This window comes from Zootoca vivipara, chromosome 8 (assembly GCF_965207765.1).
Source record: "Zootoca vivipara chromosome 8, rZooViv2.hap1.1, whole genome shotgun sequence".
NCBI lineage: Eukaryota > Metazoa > Chordata > Lepidosauria > Squamata > Lacertidae > Zootoca > Zootoca vivipara.
The window spans coordinates 12371502-12397149 of record NC_142591.1 but is presented as its reverse complement, the minus strand read 5'-3'; the positions used below and the strand labels follow the sequence as shown (position 1 = coordinate 12397149).

The 25648-nt window shown below is 42.0% G+C and overlaps 1 protein-coding gene across 3 annotated transcripts in view; it reads right to left on the bottom strand.

Moving 5' to 3' along the window:
- Window positions 1-25648, bottom strand: part of TRIO (trio Rho guanine nucleotide exchange factor) — a 262864-nt gene that overhangs the window by 59854 nt on the left and 177362 nt on the right. For all 3 annotated transcript variants that reach the window (XM_060278041.2, XM_060278045.2, XM_060278044.2), the window contains exons 30-34: window positions 23171-23361; window positions 20514-20615; window positions 18885-19027; window positions 17575-17674; window positions 8555-8798 (exon numbers count right to left, since the gene is read on the bottom strand). In XM_060278041.2, coding sequence (XP_060134024.2) covers window positions 8555-8798; window positions 17575-17674; window positions 18885-19027; window positions 20514-20615; window positions 23171-23361 — 780 coding nt within the window. The remainder of the gene's footprint in view (window positions 1-8554; window positions 8799-17574; window positions 17675-18884; window positions 19028-20513; window positions 20616-23170; window positions 23362-25648) is intronic.

The following is a 25648-nucleotide window of genomic DNA, read 5'->3' as shown; positions in this document are numbered from 1 at the left end:
GCTATTTGCTAGCCATTTTTAACTTGAGGCATAAGTGGGAAAACGTTAGGGTGGCCTTGGAAATATTGATTTCTGCACTAAAATTTGCAATGATTAATAAAGTCGGGAGGCTTTGACCGACCTCGAAGAGAGGAAAAAAGAATAAGCTAAATGCCAATGCATGGAAGTAATAGTTTCCATTAATTTTTAGACAGTCATCAGCATGCATAGTGCATTGGCCACAAACGTGAGCTTGAGATAATCAGATTCTTGCATGAAAGCAAAATTCTTTTACAATCCATTTCTGCCTCATGTTTCCCCTCTTAGGTTGCTCACAGATCCAGTATGCTTTAAAAAATGTGCCATCTAGCCAGGTGCACTTACTTCCTGCTGCTTGTGCCCAGCGTGAGCATGCTCTATGAGCCTAAGCTGGCAAATGCAATGCACAACTGAATGTGCTTTATCTACCTGGTTTGGGACAGCATCTGTCCAAACGACACTGCAGGCTGTGGCATCTGAGAAACATTCCCGCTAAGTAACGCATCTGGGAGGTTGTCAGATGTTCCTCAGAGAAGTTTATGCTATCTTTGGAGCTGGAATTTATCATGAACAGCACAGTGAGATCTACAGACTTTTCAAAAGGCACAAGAACTCTTCCACGACAAAGAACAGGAAAGGCACACAGTTCCATGCTGTCTCCACTTCATTTCAGACATTTGTCACACATCAGCCGTACCTTACGGTAATTTTCCCGCAGTTGAAACTCCTCCAGCCCAGATGCATGCCCCAGGTTCAGTCTACCCAAACTGTTCCTAATTCACGTTGAGCTTGCAATCCTCACTGGGAAGCAGCAGTGAACCCAGTGGGATTTGATCCTGAGTAAGTTATAAATGAGGATCAGGCTGCACATGAACATTAGAATGCCTTAGATCCTTAGAATGCCAGTGGCTGCTTTTAGATTAAATTCAATATAAGGTAAGTAGGGAAATATAAGGATCCAGAGACATTTTAATCAACCTCTATGACAATGGGTTTCAACAGGCTCAAGTGCAAATCCTTGTAATTTCTATTCATCAAGCAAGTTTCAAGTATCCCATGCCTTTCACCCAAAGAAACACAGACCTTTAAAATTTATTACCATGGTTAGATTTAAGTTAATGGCTGCTCATGCCGGCAGACTAAACAATGCAACAGAAGAAGATAAAACTTGTTTTGGAACAGATGATGACATTTGAGAATATCGAGAGCCAATCAACCCATTTGTTGGATGACTGGTCTGGTACAACAGAAAAATCGGTCCCCGATAGGTTTGTGTATCTTTGTGTGATAGTGTGTAGAAGACACAAAGTTAGCATTGATGTATTAATAGACTGCCTCCTTTTTGATTCCTGACTTGCCTGAACATATTTAATTGGAAATGTTTTATTTGCAGATGTTTGAATCTTTTTTCCCCTTACTGGAGAAGGTTTTAAAAAAATTGCGTAAGATAAATGACATTTTAGATCATGCATCTCCCCCCGCCCCCACACCAACCTTCGTTTCATGCAAACAGAAAGTGGCTTCATTCTGCTACAGATTAATATTCTAAGGTAAATTGTTGGACAGAAACAGCTCTGCTACTCTTCCCCATTCTGGCTAGCAAATTTGCATCCACCCCCCCCTTCCCGGTCTCCCCTTACAGCAACTTAGGAATGGAAAGAATAGCATCGCTATGCTTGTATCTTCTAGGAATAAGATTCTGATAGAAGTTATCTGAAGTACACTTGCATAAAGCCCACAACATGCTGTATTGTTCACCTAAACACATCTGCTTCTGAAAAGGAGGGGAAGAAACCCTCTCCCCTCCTCCCGCATAAACCAATATTTGCCTGCCATTTGTACCTAAGTCCAGGATCCAGTATTTGCAGCTGCCCGGCTGCCCATTTCCACAGTACGGTGAATGAAGAGATTCCAGGGTGTCAATTTGCTCAACTCCGTTTGACATGGCAAACTGTTAGCTTGCTGCAAAACTCCTGCAGAGGATTTCCACACACTGTGCTCTCCTCCTCCTCCTCCTTCCCTCTGAGAACTCCTTAGCTAAGAACTGAGAGCAAAATAACAGCTCTTTTAAAGCCCCTTGTCGTAGCTTCAGTGCAGCGACTCCCTTCGGGGGATGCTCTCCTCTGACTCACTTGCACAGCACAGCTCCAGATTTTAGGCTCACACATGGGAATAGCCAGATGCGATGGCTTACCCTCTACCGTAACTAGCCTAACTGACGTTCAAGAAAAATTATTGACTCCTCCGACAACTAGCTCATTTGTTCCCTCTGGGAGGCTGAAATGCAATTCAGTGAGCGGAAAGGACCATGGATGGTTAATTTCACGGTGCAAAAACAAGGGACCAGCCCATCTACCGTGGCAGCAAGGCCTTCTGCCAGTCAAGCTAATAAAAAGCACATTGCTGTATCATGAAATTAAGCTTGAAAACCGTGAGTTAGGGATTCTTTTGCAATGCTACCTTACTTTTCAACTTATGGCTATCCCAATCATAAACACCAGAAGCTACTTGCCAAAAGGGAGGGAGAAAATGCCAAGGCATATCGCTGTTTTGTGTGTGTGTGTGTGTGTGTGTGTGTGTGTGTGTTTGGTTACTGTAAATGTTTGGCTATTTCGATTCTAGTGAATGTTTAGAACTGAGAAAAAAATGGTTCCACACCACTTTATGATAGAAAAATGATTCTGCAATTCCTTGAGAACTTTTCCTATACTAGTGAAGGTCTCTTCAAATATTACGAGAAAGCTTGTATGCACATTGTCAAATATAGCATCACATACATATGCATTTCTCTGTGTATATATGGAATATCTGTGGGAAGACAGTGGCCAATAGGAGGTGCTATTTTTACCTTTTACCTTCTTAAACAGGATGCAGCCATTAGCAACTATATATTTACAGAAGTACCACAAAACTTTTGTTGAACACACATTTTCATCTTAGTTTTAGAGTCATGATGGCTAGAAAGTATTATCACTGTGCAACTCCTATAGCCAATGTGGTTGATGTTCTTTTTGCAATTTAATTGTTTAGGCCTTCTTTTCCAAATTACAGCAAAGAAATCCTTCCCCACACCAGCTGCTTTGCGGGGGGCGAAGGTAGGAAGAGTCTTCCCTTCTAAAGTAACTGCATTGGACAATGGGGGGTCAGAGACAACAGTCCCTTTGGTCCAATCTATACAACAAACACTTTGCCAACATGCAGAAAACCTGACTCACGCTATGGCAAGGAGGAGCTGGGAATTTAGAGGAGGTTGCACAAAGGCCTTTCTCTGTTCCTTGGCCCTTCCACCTTGCAAAGAAAACATGCAAAACCCACCTTTTCTTCTTTTATTGCAAGACATAGTCGTAGGACTTTCTCTTGATTATTATGTCCATGAAATGGCAGAATCTAATTTTTAAGTATGGCCCCCCCCTGCACCCTTTGCAGGAAAGATGGTTGTGTAAAGCTTAGATGGGTGATTACATTTTATAAAGGCTCCAAGGACTCCTTATTTATGCAGGCCCTTCAGTGCTAAAGTACTGGCTTGGTAGTTGTTCTCCCTCCGCCTGCTTTTAAGTTCCTGCTTTCATTGATTTTATGATGTATGTCACTGTGAATACTGCTCCTCATTTTTGAGAATTTTATATTGAAGAGAATACGGGATTAATAGATGGAGCATTTGGTGCGGGAGGGGGAGGGAGGGTCCATGCCACTCTACTGAACTACTGAACAAATTTCTCTCTGTTACGCACTTTACAATTCCCTAGTCTTATAAATCACAATTTGTCATTTTGGCAAAATGCAACTTGGAAATCATGCTGAATTGCTCAAACTCACAGGACGCAAGGCCACCCAATCCCCAAAGTCAAAAGGTCCGACATCAGGCTGCAACTGTTCAATGCTTGGATTAAAAAGCAAGTTACACAAATTACCAGGAATTTTATTTACAGTACACATTTCCTGTAAGGAGAGAGACAGGGAGTGCTTGCTCATGAACTCAACAGCAAAGAATCATTCCATCCTGCCAGCTTCATCTTTTTTTCTCCGCCCTTAACTACTTTGGCCTCGGCCAAAAAAGCTGCACAATCTTCCCCAACAAGAAAGCTTCGGTAAATCATTTCGGGGTCAATACTTTCTGGGTAAACACAATGTGACTTTATAACAAATTCTGGACAAAGTTCTTTTTTTTTTTTGCCTTTACTGTACAATGTGCCTACAGTTTCAGCACTACCAGCACAGCTGCACCCAGTAGGGTTTTGGTTTCTTAGGTTATAAACACAAAGATTGCCCTGTTCATTGAATTCTCGTGGTTCCTTCTACCCCACAGATTTTTTAAAAAGCCAGTTTGCAAAGGAACTGAATGAGTAGAAAACTGTTTCTTTTGGAAAATATCTAGGGTATTATTTCATGTAGCTTCGCATCCTTGCAAACAAAAGCAATTTTTTTTACTGGGTCAGCCAGATGCTGACCCATTTGAGTGAAAATGGCCCAAAGGCCTTTTCTTCCAAGTGCTCAATAACATTTGATTCACTGCATCTCCACCCCACCCCCACCCCCGCCTGCAAGACACAGCCAACAGCTCCGCTTTTACAGTATCCTATTAAAGGCCTTTTCGAAATTGATGGGAGATGGCTTGAAAGGCTCAGGAATTGCTTCAAGGTGGTCAAAGACTGCATAAAGGATTCTGTCTTCTAACTTTTGTTGTTCGTGAAAAAGACGTGACTCCTTAAATGTGGACTGTTAAATGAAGCCACAGCTGGAACAAGGAACATTCAGGTGTGGCAAATGCGTCTCAGCTTTTAGTTTGCCTGATTCTACAAATCTTGCCAAAACTGATGCAAGCGAATGAGACATTAGCACAATGGGAGATAAAAAAATCTTTAGCAAGACATCAGAATGTCCACATTTATGACTAACTAGGATTTCATTTAACCCATTCACGTTCTCTGAGGAGCTCCAAAATTGAGCCATGAAAGTGTGGCAATTCAGAACTAAGCAATTAATCAGCCGACTAATTGGAAGCAAAATCCTGAGCTTCTGAGTATGCATGCCTTAAAACACTTACTGGCAAAATTAGGGCTCAAGCATAAAGGTAAAGGGACCCCTGACGATTAGGTCCAGTTGCGGACGACTCTGGGATTGTGGCGCTCATCTCGCTTTACTGGCCAAGGGAGCTTCTGGTTCATATGGCCAACATTACTAGGCAAACCAGAGCAGCACACGGAAACACCATTTACCTTCCCGCCAGAGCGGTACCTATTTATCTACTTGCACTTTGACGTGCTTTCGAACTGCTACCGTAGGTTGAATGTATGACTCAAGCATACAGATCCCCAACTCTGCTTAAATTTTTCAAGGCACTGTCAAGGAAATACAGAATAAATCAACCTAGATAATACCTAAATCCTTTTGCCTTACCAAATGATTCATTTATGTTTTATGGTAAATGCTGGCCAGGAATAAGCTTACTTACGTTACTGAAACCCCAAAAGTTGCAACAGATTTGCGACACCGTTTGCCCAAGGCTCAGAATCACTAAAACTGAACTGCTTGCCATTTTTCTGCAAGCTAGTTACGGATTTTTAAAATTTATGTTTAGGAGACATTCAAGTGCCATCCTGGAAGTCCTCTTAATCCAGAAAAGCCCTCAAATGCTATATCACAAACTGCTTTTCAAAGTCCTGATAACATTAGAAACAGTTTGTCATGCGGCCTAGGGGCATGTGGAATTAATTGCACTCCCATTTGAAGATTGGCCACAGTGTTCAAAGCAGCTCTGTGGACAAACACGGAAATAAGAAGTCCCAAACAGCTGCAAAATAAATTCACTAAGCTATCTTGAGAAATGCTGTGTATATCACCTAAATTACTTTCAGAAGCAAGAACAATCTAATGCAGACAAGCACCTTCTGTCTGCAGCTGAACAATTTATTGTTCTTCTATAGTGACTGCGGTTCCTACACCTCAATATTGTATTGCTATGTCCTTTTGCCAGTTGCCTTGAAAGCCTAGTGCAGAAGGACAAGGTATAAACTTGATAAGAAATGAATAATACATAGTTGACTTAAAACAGGATATCGTAAGCTAATCAAGTCCTTCAAGGCACTTGCTTATCATGGGTTGGCGTATCAACCATGATTTTCAGGAACACCAGGCAATTCAGTTGCTGTTGCTACATCACCAGAATCCGGCGGCCCTGACGCCTGCTGATTTCAGAACATTCTCTGGTAATGTCGAAATGACTTTTTTGAATTTAGCAAGAGACAGAAGCAAATGTAGCCATCTTGTCACATACACAATCTGATTTCACTCCATCAACACACCTGGCTGCATGGTCAAGTGTCGTTCATGAACTCCAACCGATTGTATATTTAATGTGTGTGCAGTTTCAAACAAAGCCTGTTTTGTGTTTGAGAGCTATTAAAAACCAATACTGTACAGAACTATGCCCCCAGCTTGCATATTTTGGTTGATGAAGAACAAGTCAGCAGAATAAACAAAGCCTATCATACTGGTGTTTTAACCATCCTAAGGTTTAGCTGTAAAATTACTCCAAGGTTTTCTTTGTAATAATATTATCAATAATAAAAATAAAAATTCCTTCCAGTAGCACCTTAGAGACCAACTAAGTTTGACATTGGTATGAGCTTCCGTGTGCATGCACACTTCTTCAGATATTCTTCAGAAGTCAGACCAACACGGCTACCTACCTGTAATTATCAATAATAAACATTCAAAGATGTGAGCGTTCAAAGCACTTCATAAGCTCTCAGCAAACTTTCCAACAGTCCTTAAAGTATTATCCACAGATTGCAGGTGAGGTTCAGAGTTATTGGCATACTGAAGGCTACTCAGGCCAGAGACGAGATTAAAACCTGGGAGTTCTTGGTTCACAGCTCAGTCGCTTAGTAGATAGGCTGCAAACACTGACTTAAATATATGCTGAGGTTTATTCCCCTCCTGGGAAAATTCTTAACAATTGCAACTTAAATGATAAGTTGTTCCATGATTTGGTTCTCTCTAAACCCGGAGAAAACACACAAAGCTAAGTATCTAAAAGCAGTTTACTTTACTATGTCTACTCTGCAAGCTCTTCCTAGTGTGCATGTAAGAAAGTTGTGACGGTGAGACTCTTGAAGGCTGCATTCTCTCTCCAGGGCAAACTGTTATGAAGAGTTTGACAAATACATTAAACAGAACACCGAGACAGTTCTGAGTACACAGATGTCTTATACCAATTAAGTATGGGACAAATGGCTCAGACTTTTAACAAGCAGCTTGTGCTGGGTAAGTCTGTTTTACAAGTACATACAATATATCTTTTGGTTTGTTCTAAACACACGGCGCTCCCCTGAAACTTCTCTAACTCCCTCAGACTGTCAAGCATGAGATTGTCACAAGGGTCCACAAATATCACTCTGATGTTAACAGACATTATTTGTGGGCGTTATTTACCCAGCCCCTTCAAGTTCTTCGCTGCATTCAAGGTGGAGTTCTCTCTCACACACTTTGTGCTGACCTCAGGAGAAAAGCAGTATAAATCTCTTTCACCACTTCTATCTCCAAAGGCCAGTACGAACCTTGGCCCTCTTGGTCAACTTCCAAAGTTTTCTCTGGGCAATGTGGATGTTGAGGAGGTGAAGCTGCTCTCTCTCGTTCCTGGCACACTGGCCTGGTTTTCACCAGGTCAAGTCAAACCTTGCACCTTAGGGAGACTGCATGGAACTCACAGCTGCTTTTTTCCTTTCTGGTCCATTTGGCTACTAAGCCAAAATTTGGCTTAGCATGTCAACCAAATCAGGGCTTGTTACCTACCCTCCTCACTAGCCACAAAGTTTAACTAAACCCAGACCTTGCTTATAGCTCATGGCTAGCGAGGAGAGAGCTTAACCACCACAGTTTGGATGACATGCTATGCTAAACCTTGGCTTGGTTCAATATGGCTCGGCAGCAAAAAGAAGAGGGGAGCTCACATGCTCATGCAGCCTTGTTAAGCCAAGGTCTGGCCAGTGTGTTGTGCGAGCAAACCCGTGAATAGACCCTTTCCCTTTCCTCCGCAATTCACAGGGGAAAACTGGGACAGGGGATCTTACCAACTGCCAGAGGGCTCTTGGTTTGTAGATCCTAGTCATCTAGCTATATGGCAATACATGCTTTTACATTTGGGAGTTGTGTGGAACTACTGTATTGCAATTTTTTGAGAAGTCACGTGGTACGTCCCGCAGTTCTTCAACCACTCCAATAGGGCTGTTCAACGAGCACAGCCAGATTACCACCCATATTTAATTTGCCACACCCATGGAGCTGTTGGAATACTCAGTGTGAACCACAATTGTGTGAAGCTCCACTTGAATGTCACAACCCAAAAGCTTCAAAACACGGCGCACAGAGTCTCATCATACATAAACTGTATGGCTGTGGTGATGGCCATTGAACAGGCATGGACCCCCGTATCTCCTAAGTGGTGTGCCAATTTCCAAAGACTCCCTCAGAGCATTGATAAACAAAACATGGAGAGATGTAAGGGCAAATGACTTCCAAGTCCTCGTTCTCCTACCTTTGTGGTTGAAGATGCCCTCCATCTCCATGCTGCTTCGAGAGTGAGCAATGCAGAGAGACCCACAGGGTACAAGTCCTTCCGCAGCTGGGGAACGGTCGGTGGTTCGTACTAGGCACCAATCAGGTTTATCGTGTGGCCGCTCTAAAACCTCCACCGTCTGACCACGGCGGATTGTCAGCTCGTTGCTGTTGCATGCCGTGAAATCGTGGATGACCACGGTCAACTCACACCCACCAGACAGCTGCAAAAGAAGCCAACAAAACAGAGAAAATTTTTAGTACCGTAGGCTTACAAATTCTGGTGGGGTATGCCACCCACATCAATATATTTCCAGTGTTTCTTACAATGGTCCCAAAACAAGCAGGGGCAAAAATGCAATTCTCGGCTACATTCTAACACACTGCAAGGAAAGTGATTCTACTGTGCCAATTTCGTTAAAGCAGTTGGTGTCATTTCTGAGCTCTGAAAGGCACAGGCGATTCTGTGAGGATATGTCTTTGGTCATCAAGGACACTGATATGCCATGCTAGGGAAAAGTGTAAGAAGCTATCTGCTAGGGAGTCATTTTTTATTTTTTAATGTTGGGTCAATTCCTCCCTTCCTTTCCACACTCTGTGTGACACAACTTTATTCAGGATGTCTGCAGTTCTCGCAGAACTTTCCCATGACCATTGCCTGCCAGCCTTGCTTCCTAAATCCTAGTTCTGGAAGAAGGAGAGGGGGAGAAGGGAGGTAAAGAGAAGCCTTATGTTTCTCATAATGAAGTAAAATAAATCAGCATGAACCCGTCAAGACACAGGCAGGAATTAATCATACTGCTCCTACTTAAGTCTCTCTGGACAGTCTCTACTCAAGTTATGAGGTGCACACTTTCAGAAACAAGCTGCCTTCTCGCTTGTTAAATGTGCTCTGGGGTGCCCTTTCCCACCCCAACCCTAACTTCTCTTATATATTTGCTCTCAGTCCATTCAAAATTATGCCAAAGGGAGGCTGGGAGAGGGGCTGGAGGGGGGAGGCAAAGGAAAGCTCTCAATATTTTTTTTTTTGGCACTGATTTATTTTTATGGCTCTCCCTAGATAGGAGTCAAGAACAATTGAAAACAGCTGTATGCCCGAAGGCTCTGAGAAAAGGGCCTTTTTGATTTAGAGTTTGACCACAAAACGTCAAAACGTAGGCCTCCCTCAAATGTACGCACACCGACAACTTTGCGAACAGAACAGTCTGAGTTATCAGCCTGAATAATGGATCATTCAAAACTGGGCTCTACCAGCTTTGTCATGGAGGATCAAGGCTCAAATAGCCTGCAGGTGTCTGGAACACGTCCGTCTCCACGTGGGAAGCTAGCGTTCTGCAGGTTTGGGCGCTGGTGTCTTAAACCAAACATGCAGGAAGTAAAGTGGTGCAAACGAAAAACAAGGATGGAAGGGAGAAGGAGGACTTTAGGGCAGGTCCTTTGTATGTATAGGGGGGTGCACCCCTGCTTCCTCCACTCAACAGCCACCCCAACATTAACTCCCTAGAGCCTCCAACCCTATTCAATGGCTGCCCTCACTTTTCAGCTTCCTAACTCTATTTCTGAAGCCACGTCTTGTATTCTGCAGCCCTGCTTTACACCCCTGTTGCACACAGACCACTCCCATGGGAATCGCCTGCCTCTTCCTCCTCCTACTGCACATTGCAACGTGTAAGGCCTGGGCTTCCGGTTCCTCCATGCCTTACTGGAGGCAGCCCCCACAAGAGCGGGAGATCGTTGGCGAAGGAAAAACAAGGATGGTTGAGGGTAAACCATCCTTGCAAATCCCCCCCCCTTAATAGAACATCAAACGGAATGCAAAAAGGGAGGGAAGCTCTATTTTGCAAAAGGTTTACTATGGAAACTTAGAGCTGACTCTTCCCCATCCTTTATTATCTATGAAGTGAAATGAATAACGCTAAGAGGATTTGGAATTTAATACAATTGGAAGGATAAATGGTCATATATCTTCAGCTGGAAGGAAGGATGGAAGGCGTCTATGAGCTGCCAGGGAACTGATAAGGTTCTTTATTAAGTCATCTGCAGTTCAACAGACCACTCTTCTTCCCAGCTGAGAGGAAAAGTGGTGAAAACAGCTTCTTTACTGGGACAGTCCTTGGTGCAAAACAATGAAGCACGTGATGGAGCGATGGAGAAATTTCTGGAACAAAAATGGGAAATCAGCTCCATCCAAGGCATGATGGATTAACAGCAACAATCAGGGGAAAGACATAACATCTTACAAGGACAGGAAGAAACACCATGGACAGGATAACTGCCACACACAGGAAGAACAAGGATACAGTTTGAGTTCCTCACTTGAAATTTTACAAATCATTTAATGTGTCAACACGAATAGAAGTTATTAATATTGCAGTTGTTGTATTATTATTATGACCGGAATGTAATTGAAACTAAGAAGATTTTGGAACCCAGAAATAAAAAAACCCATCAAATCTTGCACGCGGGGGCCACTTTAACTAAATTATATAATTCAGTATTTGAATGATTGTACACACAAGGCAGCTGAGCTGAAGCTTTGAGTACAACAAGAAAGGAGGAATACTGAGAAGAAAATGGCAGTTTTAAGCAATGGCAGAGCTTACAGTAGAGCAAGCGGGAAGGCGTATTTGCATGAGCAGTATCGTTTTCCACATCTTGCTTTGCTAAAGCCTTTTCAAATTTCTTTTTTAAAAAAATCATAAGGACTAGAAGCTTGCTTTAAGAAGTAAATCTATTTTCTGGATTCTGTGTGAGAGCTTTTATTCCAGATTATGGAACATTACTGTGCTACTGGTATTCTTTGACAATTTAGCAGGAACTGGAGGTGGGGGGGGGAACCTATGCTCTATAATTATCTAAGTGAAAGGCACGCCTCAAAAATCATGACAGAATTATTAACTTTATCCTATTTTCTTGACCTAAACATTTGCCTGTTTACAGCCTTCCCAAGGTAGTCAAGTCAGCCAAGATGGAATTTAAACACAGAAGGAAATTAAGCACATACTTATGAAAGCCTTTTACGGAAGAGCATTTCAAAGTGCTTCTTGTTGCCTCAGAGATACCATGCTCATTCCCGAGGAAGCTGTATCAAAGTGGGAAACACCATAAAGATAAAAGCTTGCAAGGCACTATGACTTAGCTAAGAGCTATTTGGGAGGGCAGATGGAAGCCCAGCCTTGCTCACTTATCTTGGGGTTTGAGAAGCAAGGGTTGAAGACTGGAAATCTGCAATCCCAGTCCTATTTGCTGGGGAGTATGCCTCATTGAGCACAATAGGACTGACTTTCGAGTAAATTGCATAAAATTGCATCGATAATGCATCAGGGCAGGGAATTCAGCTCAGGAAATGCAATTTTAAGGTGCCTAACAGCTTCTGCGTCTCTCTCCACTATTAACCACTGAAGATTTAGCAAAAGAAGAACAGTGCTATCGGATCAGCTCAAAGATACACCTAGCTCCACAACCAGTTCTCAAAATAGACTATTAGAAGCCTGGCCATCTTGGCACCCGAGGAGAACCACAAAATGGCGCCCCTCCCCCTTCCACCAGGGAAGAAGGGATGAGTGAAGATCAGGAAAAAGAGGGGTATCTTATCCATCTTACTTGACAAATCCAAGAGGCTTCCAAGGAGGAGGCAGATCTCGCCTCCAAGGAACACACCACAGCCATTACTAATTCTGTGACGGCGGCAGCAATGGGCGACACATTCCTTGGAGGCAGGATCTGCTGCCCTTGTGGAACCTGCTACCTGAGGCAGCCGCCTCACTTTGCCTAGCGAGTGGGGTGGCCCATTTCTGTTCCCCAGCCATTGGTTTCTAGCGGCCTACTGCATGGGAGGCAGCCTACAGTCACCATGGCCACTAGCCACTGATAGTTTATCATCCATGAATTTGTCCAATCCCCCTTTTAAACTCCAACAGTGGCCATTACTACTTCCTGTGGTGGTAAATTCCATATTTTAGCTATGTGACGTGTGAAGAAATGCCTCATTTTGTTTGTCTCGAGTCTTCGAACATTCAACTTCAATGGCTGGCCCAGAGTTTCAGTACTGTGAGAGAGGATAAACCTTCCCTCTGTTCACTTCCTCCACACCATACGTGATTTTATAGATATTGATCTAGTCGCATCCCCTTAAATTTATAGCCCCTTCCTCTGATTTTTATATTAGGCCTCATGCAGGAGGGAGCATTTTCCCATACACTTATGGACAAGTGGCTCCTGTTGCTAGCACTCAAGAGTGCAACACTAGGGTTGCCAACTTGTGTAAAAAACACACAACAACAATCAGGGTACCTCAAGTGCTTCTGAACCCATGCAAAGCTGATGGTTGCTTTCATAAAAAAGATATGCAAATCCCAACCTTCAAAATTTGACTTGGGCGAGAGCAAACACTATATATAAGATCCTAAAACAGGGGTCACCAAACTAAGGCCCGGGGGCCGGATGCGGCCCAATCACCTTCTAAATCCGGCCCACGGACGGTCCAGGAATCAGTATTTTTTTACATGACTAGAATGTGTCCTTTTATTTAAAATGCATCTCTGGGTTATTTGTGGGGCCTGCCTGGTGTTTTTACATGACTAGAATGTGTCCTTTTATTTAAAATGCATCTCTGGGTTATTTGCGGGGCATAGGAATTCATTCATATATTTTTTCCCCAAAATATAGTCCTGCCCCCTACAAGGTCTGAGGGACAATGGACCGGCCCCCTGCTGAAAACGTTTGCTGACCCCTGTCCTAAAATATACGGCTGCTGCAGCCCTCAGACAAGCCCAATCAACAGCTATTTCAAGGGGGTCGGTTCCGAAGTTCAAGGGAAGCAGGGCTTCTTGAGCCCCACTTTGTCTTTTGAATGTACAGATAATAATAATTTATAATAATAATTTATACCCCGTCCATCTGGCTGGGTTTCCCCAGCCACTCTGGGCGGCTTCCAACAGAACAATAAAATGCAATGATCTATTAAACATTAAAAGGTTCCCTAAACAGGGCTGCCAATATGTGCTGCTCAGGATTCGGTATGATTTACCAATGGGAGAAGATCCGGTGTGTGTGTGTGTGTGTCAGCAGTGTGTTAGAGAGAGAGAGAGAGAGAGAGAGAGAGAGAGAGAGAGAGAGAGTGAGTGAGAGAGAGAGAGAGAGAGAGAGAGAGAGAGAGGCATAAGGCAACACTACAGAGAAGTCCCCAAAACTATTACCAAAAAAAGCGACAGATTGAGTCGACAATTTACAAGGCAGCAAGCATCATCGCCCTTTGGAAGATGCTGACATTTTACTATTAGAGTCATCCCTCAAATTAGCATGTGGCGAACAGTTTATTTTTTAACCGCCATCCGCAGGCCCATGCCTCATCCAGGCTCTCCCACCACTTCACTTAATCTACAAAGTGTGTGTGTGTGTGTGTGTGTGTGTTGCATTTCTGCCACAGATGGCCCTGGAAGTTTCATAAAACATCAAAGCAATCGCGATAAAGAAAGTGGAAAGGAGGAGGGAAGCAAAACAGAAGCGGGACACTGCTGCGGAGCAAATAAAATCAGCAGTTTAAATGCCTCTAGCCCCATCAAAAGCGAAACTCGTAAACTGAACCAATCTGGGTCTTAAAAGGAATTAGCCACCTTCCTGAGGAAACTAGGTCTGTGCCATTAAGCATGATAAGAAGGCCTGAGTCTTCATCAGGGCAGGCCTGAAAATAATTAGATGCATTTCTAAGGGAGTTTTAGTATCTGTTAATAGATGTTAAGGAGATTATACTTATTCAAAGACTCTTGTTTTTAGTCTTTATTGTATGATGCTTTGAACAGTATGTCTTAACCACAAGTTAGCAAGTATCCCATTTATTCAGCTTTTTAGGTTTATGTACTTTTTACTATTTGTACGCTGCTTTCCCCTACAAATAGGCCCAAAGCGGCTCACATTATATCAAAACTGAAACGATCGAAAATCCAAATCCATTTCATTACTTTCTCATTCTGCAAAATCAAAAAAAATAGATTTCGCTCATCACTTCATAAACATTCTGCTGAAAAGCTGCATAACAAACATTTGAACATCCGAAATACAGTAATGCGGAAACAAATATACAAAATTTAAAAGTGAGGTGCTGTGGTCATTTGGGTTTTGGTTGCTGGTTTTGTTTGTAATGGGATTTTGCATTTTAGTGTTTAATTGTTGGTTTTGACTGTGCATCTTTCTGCCCCGAGACTTTCAGCTGAAGGGTAGATTATAAATATTTCTAATGAATAAAAATGAAATACCAGTTTAACCTCCCAACTTTTAGCGAATTTGCAAATCAGAACTTCAGAAACTTTGTACAGGTTTCCATCCACACTAATCTGGGCCTGCTTTTCTAGAAAACACATAGGCATCTTATGATTTATATATGTAAAAAGATTTCCCAAAATAAAGAGTTCTTCTTAGTTTCCTTCTTTGGGGTTTTAGTCCAACAACACTTAGAGGTCACAAGCTTGTCAGCCCCTGTTAAAACATTATTTTGCGTTGTGTATCTGTCAACTAAATCGCTAATCTAGTGTGGAACTATTAAGTTCCCAATAAAGCCTTAATATCAGAATAATGTAGTGTACAACATCTTGTACAGCAAATTATCCAAATAATTTACCCTCATAATATAACCAGCTCCAGCCAGCTAGTACTTACTTACTATCCTAGTTGTGCACACATAGGAAGAAAACGTTCTGAAAAGGCTTTTAATTTTTTTTTTGAAAAATACACTGAATTTTGCATAGCTCACTGTCGCCACCTAGTGCCACATTTGTATATTGCACTTTACAACACATTTAAAGCGTTTTATTTGCAGCTGTGTAGCCGAGTCTCTAGCCTTCTGTACTTTGTTCACCCAGGTGGACCAGAAATAACAATGTACTATTTACTGGCTCAAGCTTCAGATAAAAGTTGAGCCCATTTTACCAGGAGGGCTTGTCACTTGAATCTTTTATTTGTCTCTTGCTTGTACAATAATAGTGAGTCAAAGCTGTAGGATTTCAGCATAAATAATATGTGAATTCAGCACAAATAATAAATACTTGTGCACCCATAAAGGCCCTTTCTTGAAAAAACGTCCTTATGAAGTGCTTTGAGGTCAATGTTTTATCCAACATTCCTGAGGATAGGGAGGAAAACTTTATTTTTCATGAAAAAAGTGAAGCTTTCCCCAAGAGTCTAAATTTACCCCGTCATGGCACTATCTACTGCAGTTTTTCCCAACCTTGTGCCTCCAGATGTTTTGGGACTACAACTCCCATCATCCCTAGCTAGCAAGACCAGTGGTCAGGAATGATGGGAATTGTAGTCCGAAAACATCTGGAGGCACAAGGTTGGGAAACACTGATCTACTGGTGCTATCATCGTCTGAAAACTAAAGAGGTTTTTCCTACACAAAACTGACATAGTTTCTCTGACAGCATTGTTCTAAAACAAATAAGCAAACAAATAAATCTCACCTTCGCTACTGGCACAGTGATGCCAGAAAAGATATTTATAATAAATTTACATTGTGACATACAGGGGACAGATTTGCTACCCTGGAATTGCCTGCGGCAAGATAGTTCTCAGGAGTCACAGGTATCCTGGCAGTGTCCAAATATTGACACAAACATGGAAAGGCTAGGCCTGGAGTCATAAATTTTGCGGTGAATGTTGAGCCTCAAAGACACAATTGCAGGGTGCCATTAATTAACCAAACAGCAGAAGTCTGTGTAGAAGCAGCCCAATACATTGAATTTAACATTAAACAGTACATCATTCAAAGAGCACCATTTTAATAAAAATGCTCACAGGAGTAATCTTATTTTTTCTGCGTTGTTAGCCAAAATACTGGAAGGCAGAAGGGTTACTTCTCAGGTGGAAGACTGACCAGCAATGGGTAGGCTGCAAAGAACCTGAACCTGAACTGGGTTGGCTGTCAGTCTGAAAAAAATAAACCTGCACCTTCAAAGCTCTCCCTTTTCAAGCTAGCTCTCTGTACGCAGTGAAGCTGCAGAGGGCAGAGAGAAGAGGAGAATGCCTGTAAATATTTTTGAAGCTGTGGATCAGGTCAGCTGACCCACACCTCCAAACCTTTCAATTACATAGTGAAAAATAAGTTTTGCTTCTGACAACCACCCCCTGATGCAAACTCTTAAGAGGAACAGTTGCTTTCTTGGTGATGGAAGCGCTCAGCAACGCCTTTGTGAAGACTCCAAAAACTTCACATACAGTGGTACCTCGTTTTGAGTCCGCCTTGCCGAGCGTCCATTTTGTCGAATGTCTGCAGCAAACCCGGAAGTACCAGAACAGGTTACTTCCAGGTTTGCCGCTCGCACATGCGCAGAAGTGCAAAACGCTCCATGTCCGTGCACAGAGCGCCGCTGTGTCGTGCGTCCTTTTCGTCTAGCGTCCAGGGCTCCGGAATGGATCCCGGTCGCAAAATAAGGTACAAACTGTACTTGGTTAAGGCCCAAGCTGAACAAAAGGAAACAATGAACTAGAGAAACTTAGGAATTTATTTACTGGGGAATGTAAAAATATCCACTTATATTTTATATACAGCTGAACCGAAAGCGTCCACGAGACCTATTAAAAGATGAGTAGCTAGAGTCCTTTTGCACAGATCATTATTTTGGCCCAGGGAATTGTGTGAAGACCATTGTACGGTTTTTGACAGCTGAAACTAAGGGGATGGGGCCATGAGCAATGTCTGGGCAGCACATCACCTGGGAACCATAAGTAAGCAGCTGCACATTACTTTGAGGAAGAACAGGATATAAAAGCAAGTAAAGCAAACATACAATTCCATTCTTAGGTACATGAAGATCGGATTTCGAGCCTATGAATTCTGTGCGCCCATTCATGTGGCATTTTGACCCACTGTAGGAAATAAACATGCATGATTCCCAAATATGAAGAGGTAATGTAAAGGCAGTCATGGCTATCACTTGCCAATGATTATAGGAAAAAAGGCATAAGCAAACACTTACCAAAAACCTAATTATACTTATGTCTTACCTTATCACTGTCTAGTGTATTCTGGGAGGTTCGTGATGCAATTGAAATAGTATCTGGCTGACTGCTTCCATCGCCTTGACTATCCAAGTCTTCTCCATCTCTGAAAACAAAAGTTAAGATTGTCATTAGCTGGAAAAACATTCTCTGCATAGGATGATGTTAATATTCATCTCCATGTACAAAAGCAGACATTCAAATAGGAGGCGAATAAAATGCAGCGCAAAACCTAAGAGAAGGAAATCAGACATGTCGTCGTACTTTTAGTTACACTGTTTAACTTTAAAATCGATTGTTGTTAATATAATTTATGGATAATGCAAACTGGATAAAGAATGTACACAAACACTATCAACTGCAAGTTCACAGCGGACACTGAGATCCAGCGCCGAGGGCCTTCTGGCGGTTCCCTCATTGCGAGAAGTGAGGTTACAGCGAACCAGACAGAGGGCCTTCTCGGTAGTGGCGCCCTCCCAGCAGATGTCAAGGAAATAAGCAGCTATCCTATTTTTAAAAGACATTTGAAGGCAGCCCTGTTTAGGGAAGTTTTAAATATTTAATGCTGCATTGTTTTTAACATTTGATTGGGAGCCGCACAGAATGGCTGGGGAAAACTCAGCCAGATGGGCGGGGTATAAATAATTTCTTAGCATTATTATTATTAAGAAGGTACAGAAAATCCATACACATAGTGAGCCTAAGGGAGGAGGTGTTTTTTTTGTGTGTGCAATGCTCACTGGAGAGTATACTGATCTTGGCATGTATGAAATGAATAAATTCCTTTGTCCATCACTTTTAGCACAGACAGACTACTATATATCAGGAGATTATGAACTGGGAAATGCACAAAATTCCCTGTTTAGGATGACAATTTATGCACATTCTCCAAGCCACATCCAACTCGCCCCCCCCCCAATACTCCCCAAAATAAAGGGAGCTAATGTGTTAAACCTATGCATTCTGAAATTATGGAGCCAGACATTTGGTGACTGCAATTTGCTATACAATACATTTCAGTACAGTCTGACAGCGGCTTGCTTGCTTGTTTAGTACATCTGACATGTGTTAACTTCTTCAAAAGCCAAGCACAGCAACTTTTAAAATAAGGGTCTGAATAGCATGCAACAAAATAATGCATGTGCTCAAGTTTCTGTGCTGTGAAATTATCTGAAGAACTTACAGTTCAGTACTGAGATCTAACTAGCAACATAAAAACAACAACATCATCTTTCCCAAAGAGCTCAGCCTTACATACATTTGAGACAAATCTCATGAATGACAGGCTGGAAATGACATTCTCTGCAGTTACTAACCTTCTTCCTTTCTGTTTTGTTGTTGGTGCAGTTTTGGGGATATGAATTGGCTCTTTTAAAGCTCCCTTGAGATGAATCGTTCTTTCCTGTATTACTTCTCTGATGTGCTTGATCCAGTCTTGCTTGTTTTCAATACTGGAGGCCTTTAAGACAAAATAAGCAACTTGTTTTGGTATACAAAAATAGGGCAGATTTATTTATTTTTAACGTTACCTTCACTAGTCAACTCCATGTATGAAGGAGGGATGAAGCAAACCTGGTTGTGCCATTTACAGTAGTATATTCATGGTTTAGATTTGCAAAATGGTATTTCTTAATTATATTACAGTAGTTGTGTAAAAGAGACGTTCAAATTATACTTGATACAGTTGCCTCGTTTGCACATGGCGTTAATGTCAGTTTGCATTTCTTAGTGCAGAAAGTATTGACCTGATGTGTAGAGATCTTTCTTATTCTACTTAATTCAAGAGCGTCCTGGAAGCTTCTGGAAGCTTCTCTGTATGAAAGAAACAAGCAGAAGGTTCATGATGTTTGGGTTATTCCTTCAGAGAAGCTGAGTACAGCTGGCTTAAACTGGTTCTCTTATCTCCTCTATAATAATAATAATTTATTATTTATACCCCGCCCATCTGGCCGGGCTTCCCCAGCCACTCTGGGTAGCTTCCAACAGCAAAACAAAACACAATCTATTAAATATTAAAAGCCTCCCTGAATAGGGCTGCCTTCAGATGTTTTCTAAAAGTCTGGTAGTTGTTTTCCTCTTTGACATCTGTTGGGACGGCGTTCCACAGGGCAGGTGCCACCACCGAGAAGGCCCTCTGCCTAGTTCCCTGCAACTTGGCTTCTCGCAACGAGGGAACCGCCAGAAGGCCCTTGGTGCTGGACCTCAGTGTCCGGGCAGAATGATGGAGGTGGAGACGCTCCTTCAGGTATACTGGACCGAGGCTGTTTGGGCTTTAAAGGTCAGCACCAACACTTTGAATTGTGCTCGGAAACGTACTGGGAGCCAATGTAGATCTTTCAAGACCGGTGTTATGTGGTCTCAGCGGCCGCTCCCAGTCACCAGTCTAGCCTCTGTCAAGGTCATGCTGACTATAAAAGTAGGGCCAGAAGGAGCCTGGTTTTCACTCTTTCTATCTCTCTTCCTTCTGGTGTGCTGTTCTGTACATAGTATGCTTAGTGTTAAGGTTGAGTCTTATTATAAGTTATTGTAAGTTTAAGTTAAGTCTGCTGCAACTGGATTTCTTATGGACAGCGTCAATCCTGAATGTATCGGATCTGTGACCATTATGCTCAGCTGCCTTCAGTGGCAGTAAAGCTCTGCTGGGTGAAATATTAATTGCCTCTGGTCTATCTTTTTGGAATCCCGCAACACGTTTAAGTTTTTACTCTGCTAACTATACGTTGGAATCTGCTCTGGATCAATATGGAGTAGAATTTCAATGACCACAATGCAGCAGGACATTTCAACTGCTTGCTCTTTTCCTCTCGAAGCCGTCTTTCTGAAGCCCGAATTCCATGTTTAGGCTCAGAACCGTTGGTAATGTGCTCTGCAAGCCGGATGAAGGAGGGACCGTTATTCAGAAATAATTTCACACACTTAAAGAGTATCCGCACACCCACAGTTACCTTAAGTACAATTTTGTTGTCTGAAGTAGGAGTCCTACCAACCCAGAGTGCAAATTTGCAAGCATCACCTTCCACGTGCTCTGTGACACCCAGCTCTGAGGTCTGAAAATCAGAAGAGATTAGAGGAATATAATTCAGATTTTTAGAATAGTCATAGGCATACCTCTGGTCAATGCCCTTTCAGACAAACAACAATTGCTTCCATTGTTCCCTGACTAGTTTCCTGTTGACAATAGCCCTGTATTTTATCCATATTCCATGGCCAACCTTCAGTCTGTCCCCCCCCCCCTTTAGTCAAGAACACTAAATACTTCTTAAGTGATCTGTAATATGTGCTCTGCCATACTCTTAAATAAAAAATATTTTGCGATCTGACCAAGCTATTGCTAAAATTCTACTATATTTTTGAATGTTCTGAATGGACACGAGGTTGCTGATTTTTGGGAAAGTTACAGCTCGTTAAACATGTCACAGATATTGATCGACAGTAATTAATTTCCAAATTGCTAATCTCAGAATCCTGCTACTTTGAGATAAAAGAATGAGCAGGTGATGGCAGTTACTGATTTATAGGGTGTTTTATGATAGGTTGAGTATTATAGTAAGCTGCTATAATTACCTTTCTCATCTACTTTGTCATTACTGGGACAAAGACTATCCAAAAATGCTTCGGTTTAGACTGCAATCATATACACACTTAGCCTCAGTGAACTGAATAGGACTTATTTATGAGTAGTTATGCATTAGGATCCCAGTTATAGTTAGCTACAAAATTGTTAGGGTGTATTTTTTCTCTCTAGCAAGAGTGGGTGCCAACCAGTACTCTGAAGGACTCATTATTACGCTGGCATTTTCAGAAGATTTCTGTAGCCCCCTACTAGGAATGTTTATTTCTCTACTTCTTTTCTGCATTCTGCTTCAATTGTCAAACAGGATACTGCAGAATAAAGTAGTTCAGGATCTTCTCTACATAGGACAAAGAGAGGCTCTATCAATAATTCTGGACATAAAGCAGAACACTGGAATAATTTCAAAAGCCAAAAGATGACATGTCTGGATTTTGTTCCTTGACATGCTGCAGTTGACAATCGGTTGTAGATCATTCTCACTTTACATGGTTCAGTGGAATAAAATCATGAGGCTCTTCCTTTGAAAGCTCTAGGTCAAATCCTGGTTTAGGACAAAAGCTATCATGTTTGGTTGCATCAGTCAAAAGCTTTCACGCAAATTGGTGTGACTGGCAGTCTGCACCCTGAAGTTATTCTTCTGTCTAATATTGGGCCTGTTTCTAGGTCACAGTTGTAGAACCATGCTAGGAGGTGCATATGTGACTGTTTCAGTGTATTTCAGCTCCCTCATTCTGGCTTCCGACACTAATATTAGTTCCTTTTGCGATAAAAAGGCATAAACCACCATATGTTTTCCATGGGACACTCTCTGAAAACACCTGTGTACTACTCAAATCATCCAACTATTAATAAATTTGAGGTGTTTTAATTATGTCGAATGGCACCCACAATCTTCTCAATTAAGAATCACATTTCTAAGCAGGCACATTTAAAGGGCTTATCCACATGGGGGAAATCTGTGCATGGCCATTGAGGGAGACTTTCCCTCAAAGCCGGCCTTCGTTGACGCTGGAATTGTCAGAAATGAACAAGGAAGGACTAATGCAGCTCTATTAATAGACGCCCACCTTGGATCTGCAAAATTGATGATTTCCACAAAGGAAAAAGAATTGCTATTTGGATTTGGGAACTTGGAAAGCGTTTCACTTTATTAGACAAGGACTACAGCCCCCACCTCTCCACCCCTGTACATTTAAAATGATATGACAAAGTTCCACCTGCTCTGTTATACCTTGTCACAAAGTTGCAAAACTGTATGGAACCCCTTAGAAAAAAGTAGGAATCCTCATCAGCGTATAAAACTAGTAAGAGAAAGAAAGACCCTAAAATACCCAATTTTCTCACTTGATTTGCAAAAAGAAAAAAGAAAAAAAAGGAGCAAACCAGAAGCCACTCTCTTTCCACATCAGTCCATTAGAGGAGACTGCAAATGACTAACTTCCATTCCCTACACCTTTTGCCCGAGTTCTTCTCACATCCATCCCTCCACCCAATCCCAGGAGCTGGGTCTGTGATTGCTCGTTGGCTATTATAAGACTGGCAAACTGAACTGTCCTGCTGTAGTTTTCAAGCGAGCACACTCCTGTATCAGGTCTGTGTTTCCTTAAAAAGCTACTCATTTTTGGTTTGAGGCAAAATGGCGCCTGGAGAGCACCATGTGTCTGAGCTTCAAAACTGGAGTAATGAAGATTGAAGTTAATTGGCCAGGCTTTGAGCGGCCACATCCAAGTGTTTGGCTAGCAACTGGGCCAGCCAATCCGTGTCAGTGACGTGCAGAGAATGAGGCCTCTGAAACGGATCTGAGCTCCTTTTCCCTTGGCTTTGCAAGGTTTGTCATTTTCTCCACAGCTGGCCCTATTACAGCAAACAGTTAACCTTCAAATGGCTCTTCTCCTTTCTCCAGCCTGGAAGGAAAGCCTGGAAGAGTAGTGACACAGTATACCGAAAAGCTCTGCATGGTTGCAACATCCGAGCCCATCTGCTTGTTGTTAATAACTACATTTGGCTGGATTTTCACTTCAGACTTACAAACAATTTGCTCTTGTAGAGGTATTTGCTTCTCCCACTGGAGTCCTTCACTTCTTTACTGAAGACCAGCGACATCTCAAAGAGGAAAAGGTGCCTCTCGCGACCTTTACGAATGAGAGTTTTTGGGTCCCAGACTTGGAAGGATTCCTGAAGGATGAGCTCCCCCTGAGATTCAATGTTCTCATCAAAACCTAGAAAGAAAGTTGGAACAATTGAAAGAAGCAAAGAGAAACGGAGGCTGGTGGAGAGCAAAAAAGCTCTATCTTAGTGACAAAGCTTCCTACGCTCTCTTACCTTAGCAGTTTTTGAAATAGTTCTGAGAAACCATTGGACTTCCTCAGAAGCCTTTAAGCTTCCCCCCCCCCTCAATGACAAGGTTAGTAATGAGCGACAAGCTATGTACCTCAAAATATAACTAATCTATATAATCAACATGTCCTTGCAAGGGTTTTCCTGAAAAAACGAAATTGGAAGTCCCCTGCCTTAATACTTTGTTACAGTCTCATAAGTACTCAATAAAGCTACCAATATATTTTAATGTATTATTTAGCATTTAAAAAGGTAAAGGGACCCCTGACCATTAGGTCCAGTCGTGACCGACTCTGGGGTTGCATGCTCATCTCACATTATTGGCCGAGGGAGCCGGCGTATAGCTTCCAGGTCATGTGGCCAGCATGACAAAGCCGCTTCTGGCAAACCAGAGCAGCACATGGAAACGCCGTTTACCTTCCCGCTGTAGCAGTACCTATTTATCTACTTGCACTTTGACATGCTTTTGAACTGCTAGGTGGGCAGGAGCTGGGACCAAGCAACGGGAGCTTACCCCGTCGCAGGGATTTGAACCGCCGACCTTCTGATCAGCAAGCCCTAGGCTCAGTGGTTTAACCACAGCGCCACCTGGGTCCCACATTTAACATTTAATTTCACACTAAAAAATATTTCCATTCTGCAAAACTTCAATGAAGCTGCCTCCCCCTACAAGCTACTTTGCAATGGAAATTTCTAATAACAGTTTCGACTGAGCTGATTCTCAACCACAAAATGGTTCCAGAACACCCAAAATTGTGCTTCATTTCAACCTGCTAGGGATGGATTGCATGCATAAATACAATGCCTCTTTTGAAAAGCTAATGTAGCAGTTCTTAAAACTAGTGTCTCCCAAATAGCCATTTGGAACGTAGCTGCTACCTTGAATTTACAAACCCATAAAGGAGCTGTGGCAAATAAGGGGAAGAAATCATGATTACTTAAAAGTTCCTTCCCTGTTATTAAGTGGAAGATGCTTTCATTTATTAGCTCCATATAAAAGGTATTCAGTCCGCAGCAAAGACAAAAGCCAAAAGTTTAACATGGATGAACCTTTTGACACTTTCCAAAGAGCATCTGCCAAACACAGAACTGGCTTGAAACAGTGAAACACAATTTCTACCACTTCCATCCCTGCCTCCCCAAACTGAAAATGTATGTACTGTATATGGTAGTAAGGAATAAAGTCTAATATATAATCCATCAAAGGACACAAGTATCAACAAATGGATTAGGAGCCGTAGAAATCAGCTCCTAAAAGGAAATGCTTTCACTTGAGGTGTCAACATGTCAACTATGCAAATGTTCAACAGAGCTTGTTTAAAAGGCTGACCTGTGTAAAAGAAATATTGGAATATTCCATAAAGCCTGCCCACATTTCACGGCCACTGCAACAATTTCTGCTTAAATATGTGGTAGTAAAGGCCGCACAAACTACTACTGATATGAATTACTCAGGATTTAGAAACTGTGCAAAGTGTCAGACCATGAAAGCAAGTATAAAAGGTTTACTAGGTAAGTGATTGTTTATTGAGGAAAAAGTTTCCAAAGAAGTTCATTTTTGAACTAAAAAAAAAAAAACTTTCAAAAATGTAACTGCGAAAGTTGGTTTTTCAATCAGAAACCATCAGGTTGTTTTTTAAAAAACGAAACACTAAACATGTGACGTCTTTTAAGCAGGAACTCAAGTTACGGGAAGGTCAAAATAAAGATTTAAGATGGAATATTCTATAAAGCATTGGCCAGGTACATTATGAAAGACAAAACCCTTCTACTGGTTGTCGCTGTAAAAGATGAAAAAAACAGCAATTACGCACATTTTTTGATACTTATATAAACTCCTCCTCCGCAGAAGCCTCAAAATTCACCTCACAGCACACTTCAGAAGTAATTTGGCAATGATTCTACCACAACCAAGATGCTGTTTGAACATAAATGGACTGTGTTGCCACAAACTGGCTGCTTAAGTGATTTTCACCATGGGCCTGATCTCTTATTATCTGGTTGCATATCCCTCTACTGGTAAGAAATGAGTTGTACAATAAAAAGGCCTTCCTTATTACCAATGTATGAACAACCTGAACACACACTGTGGGAGTGGAACCTCATGGTCCAACAGACTATTTCAGTGTGGCTGGAGCAACCGCAACTACAATTTCTAAAGCTGTTTTC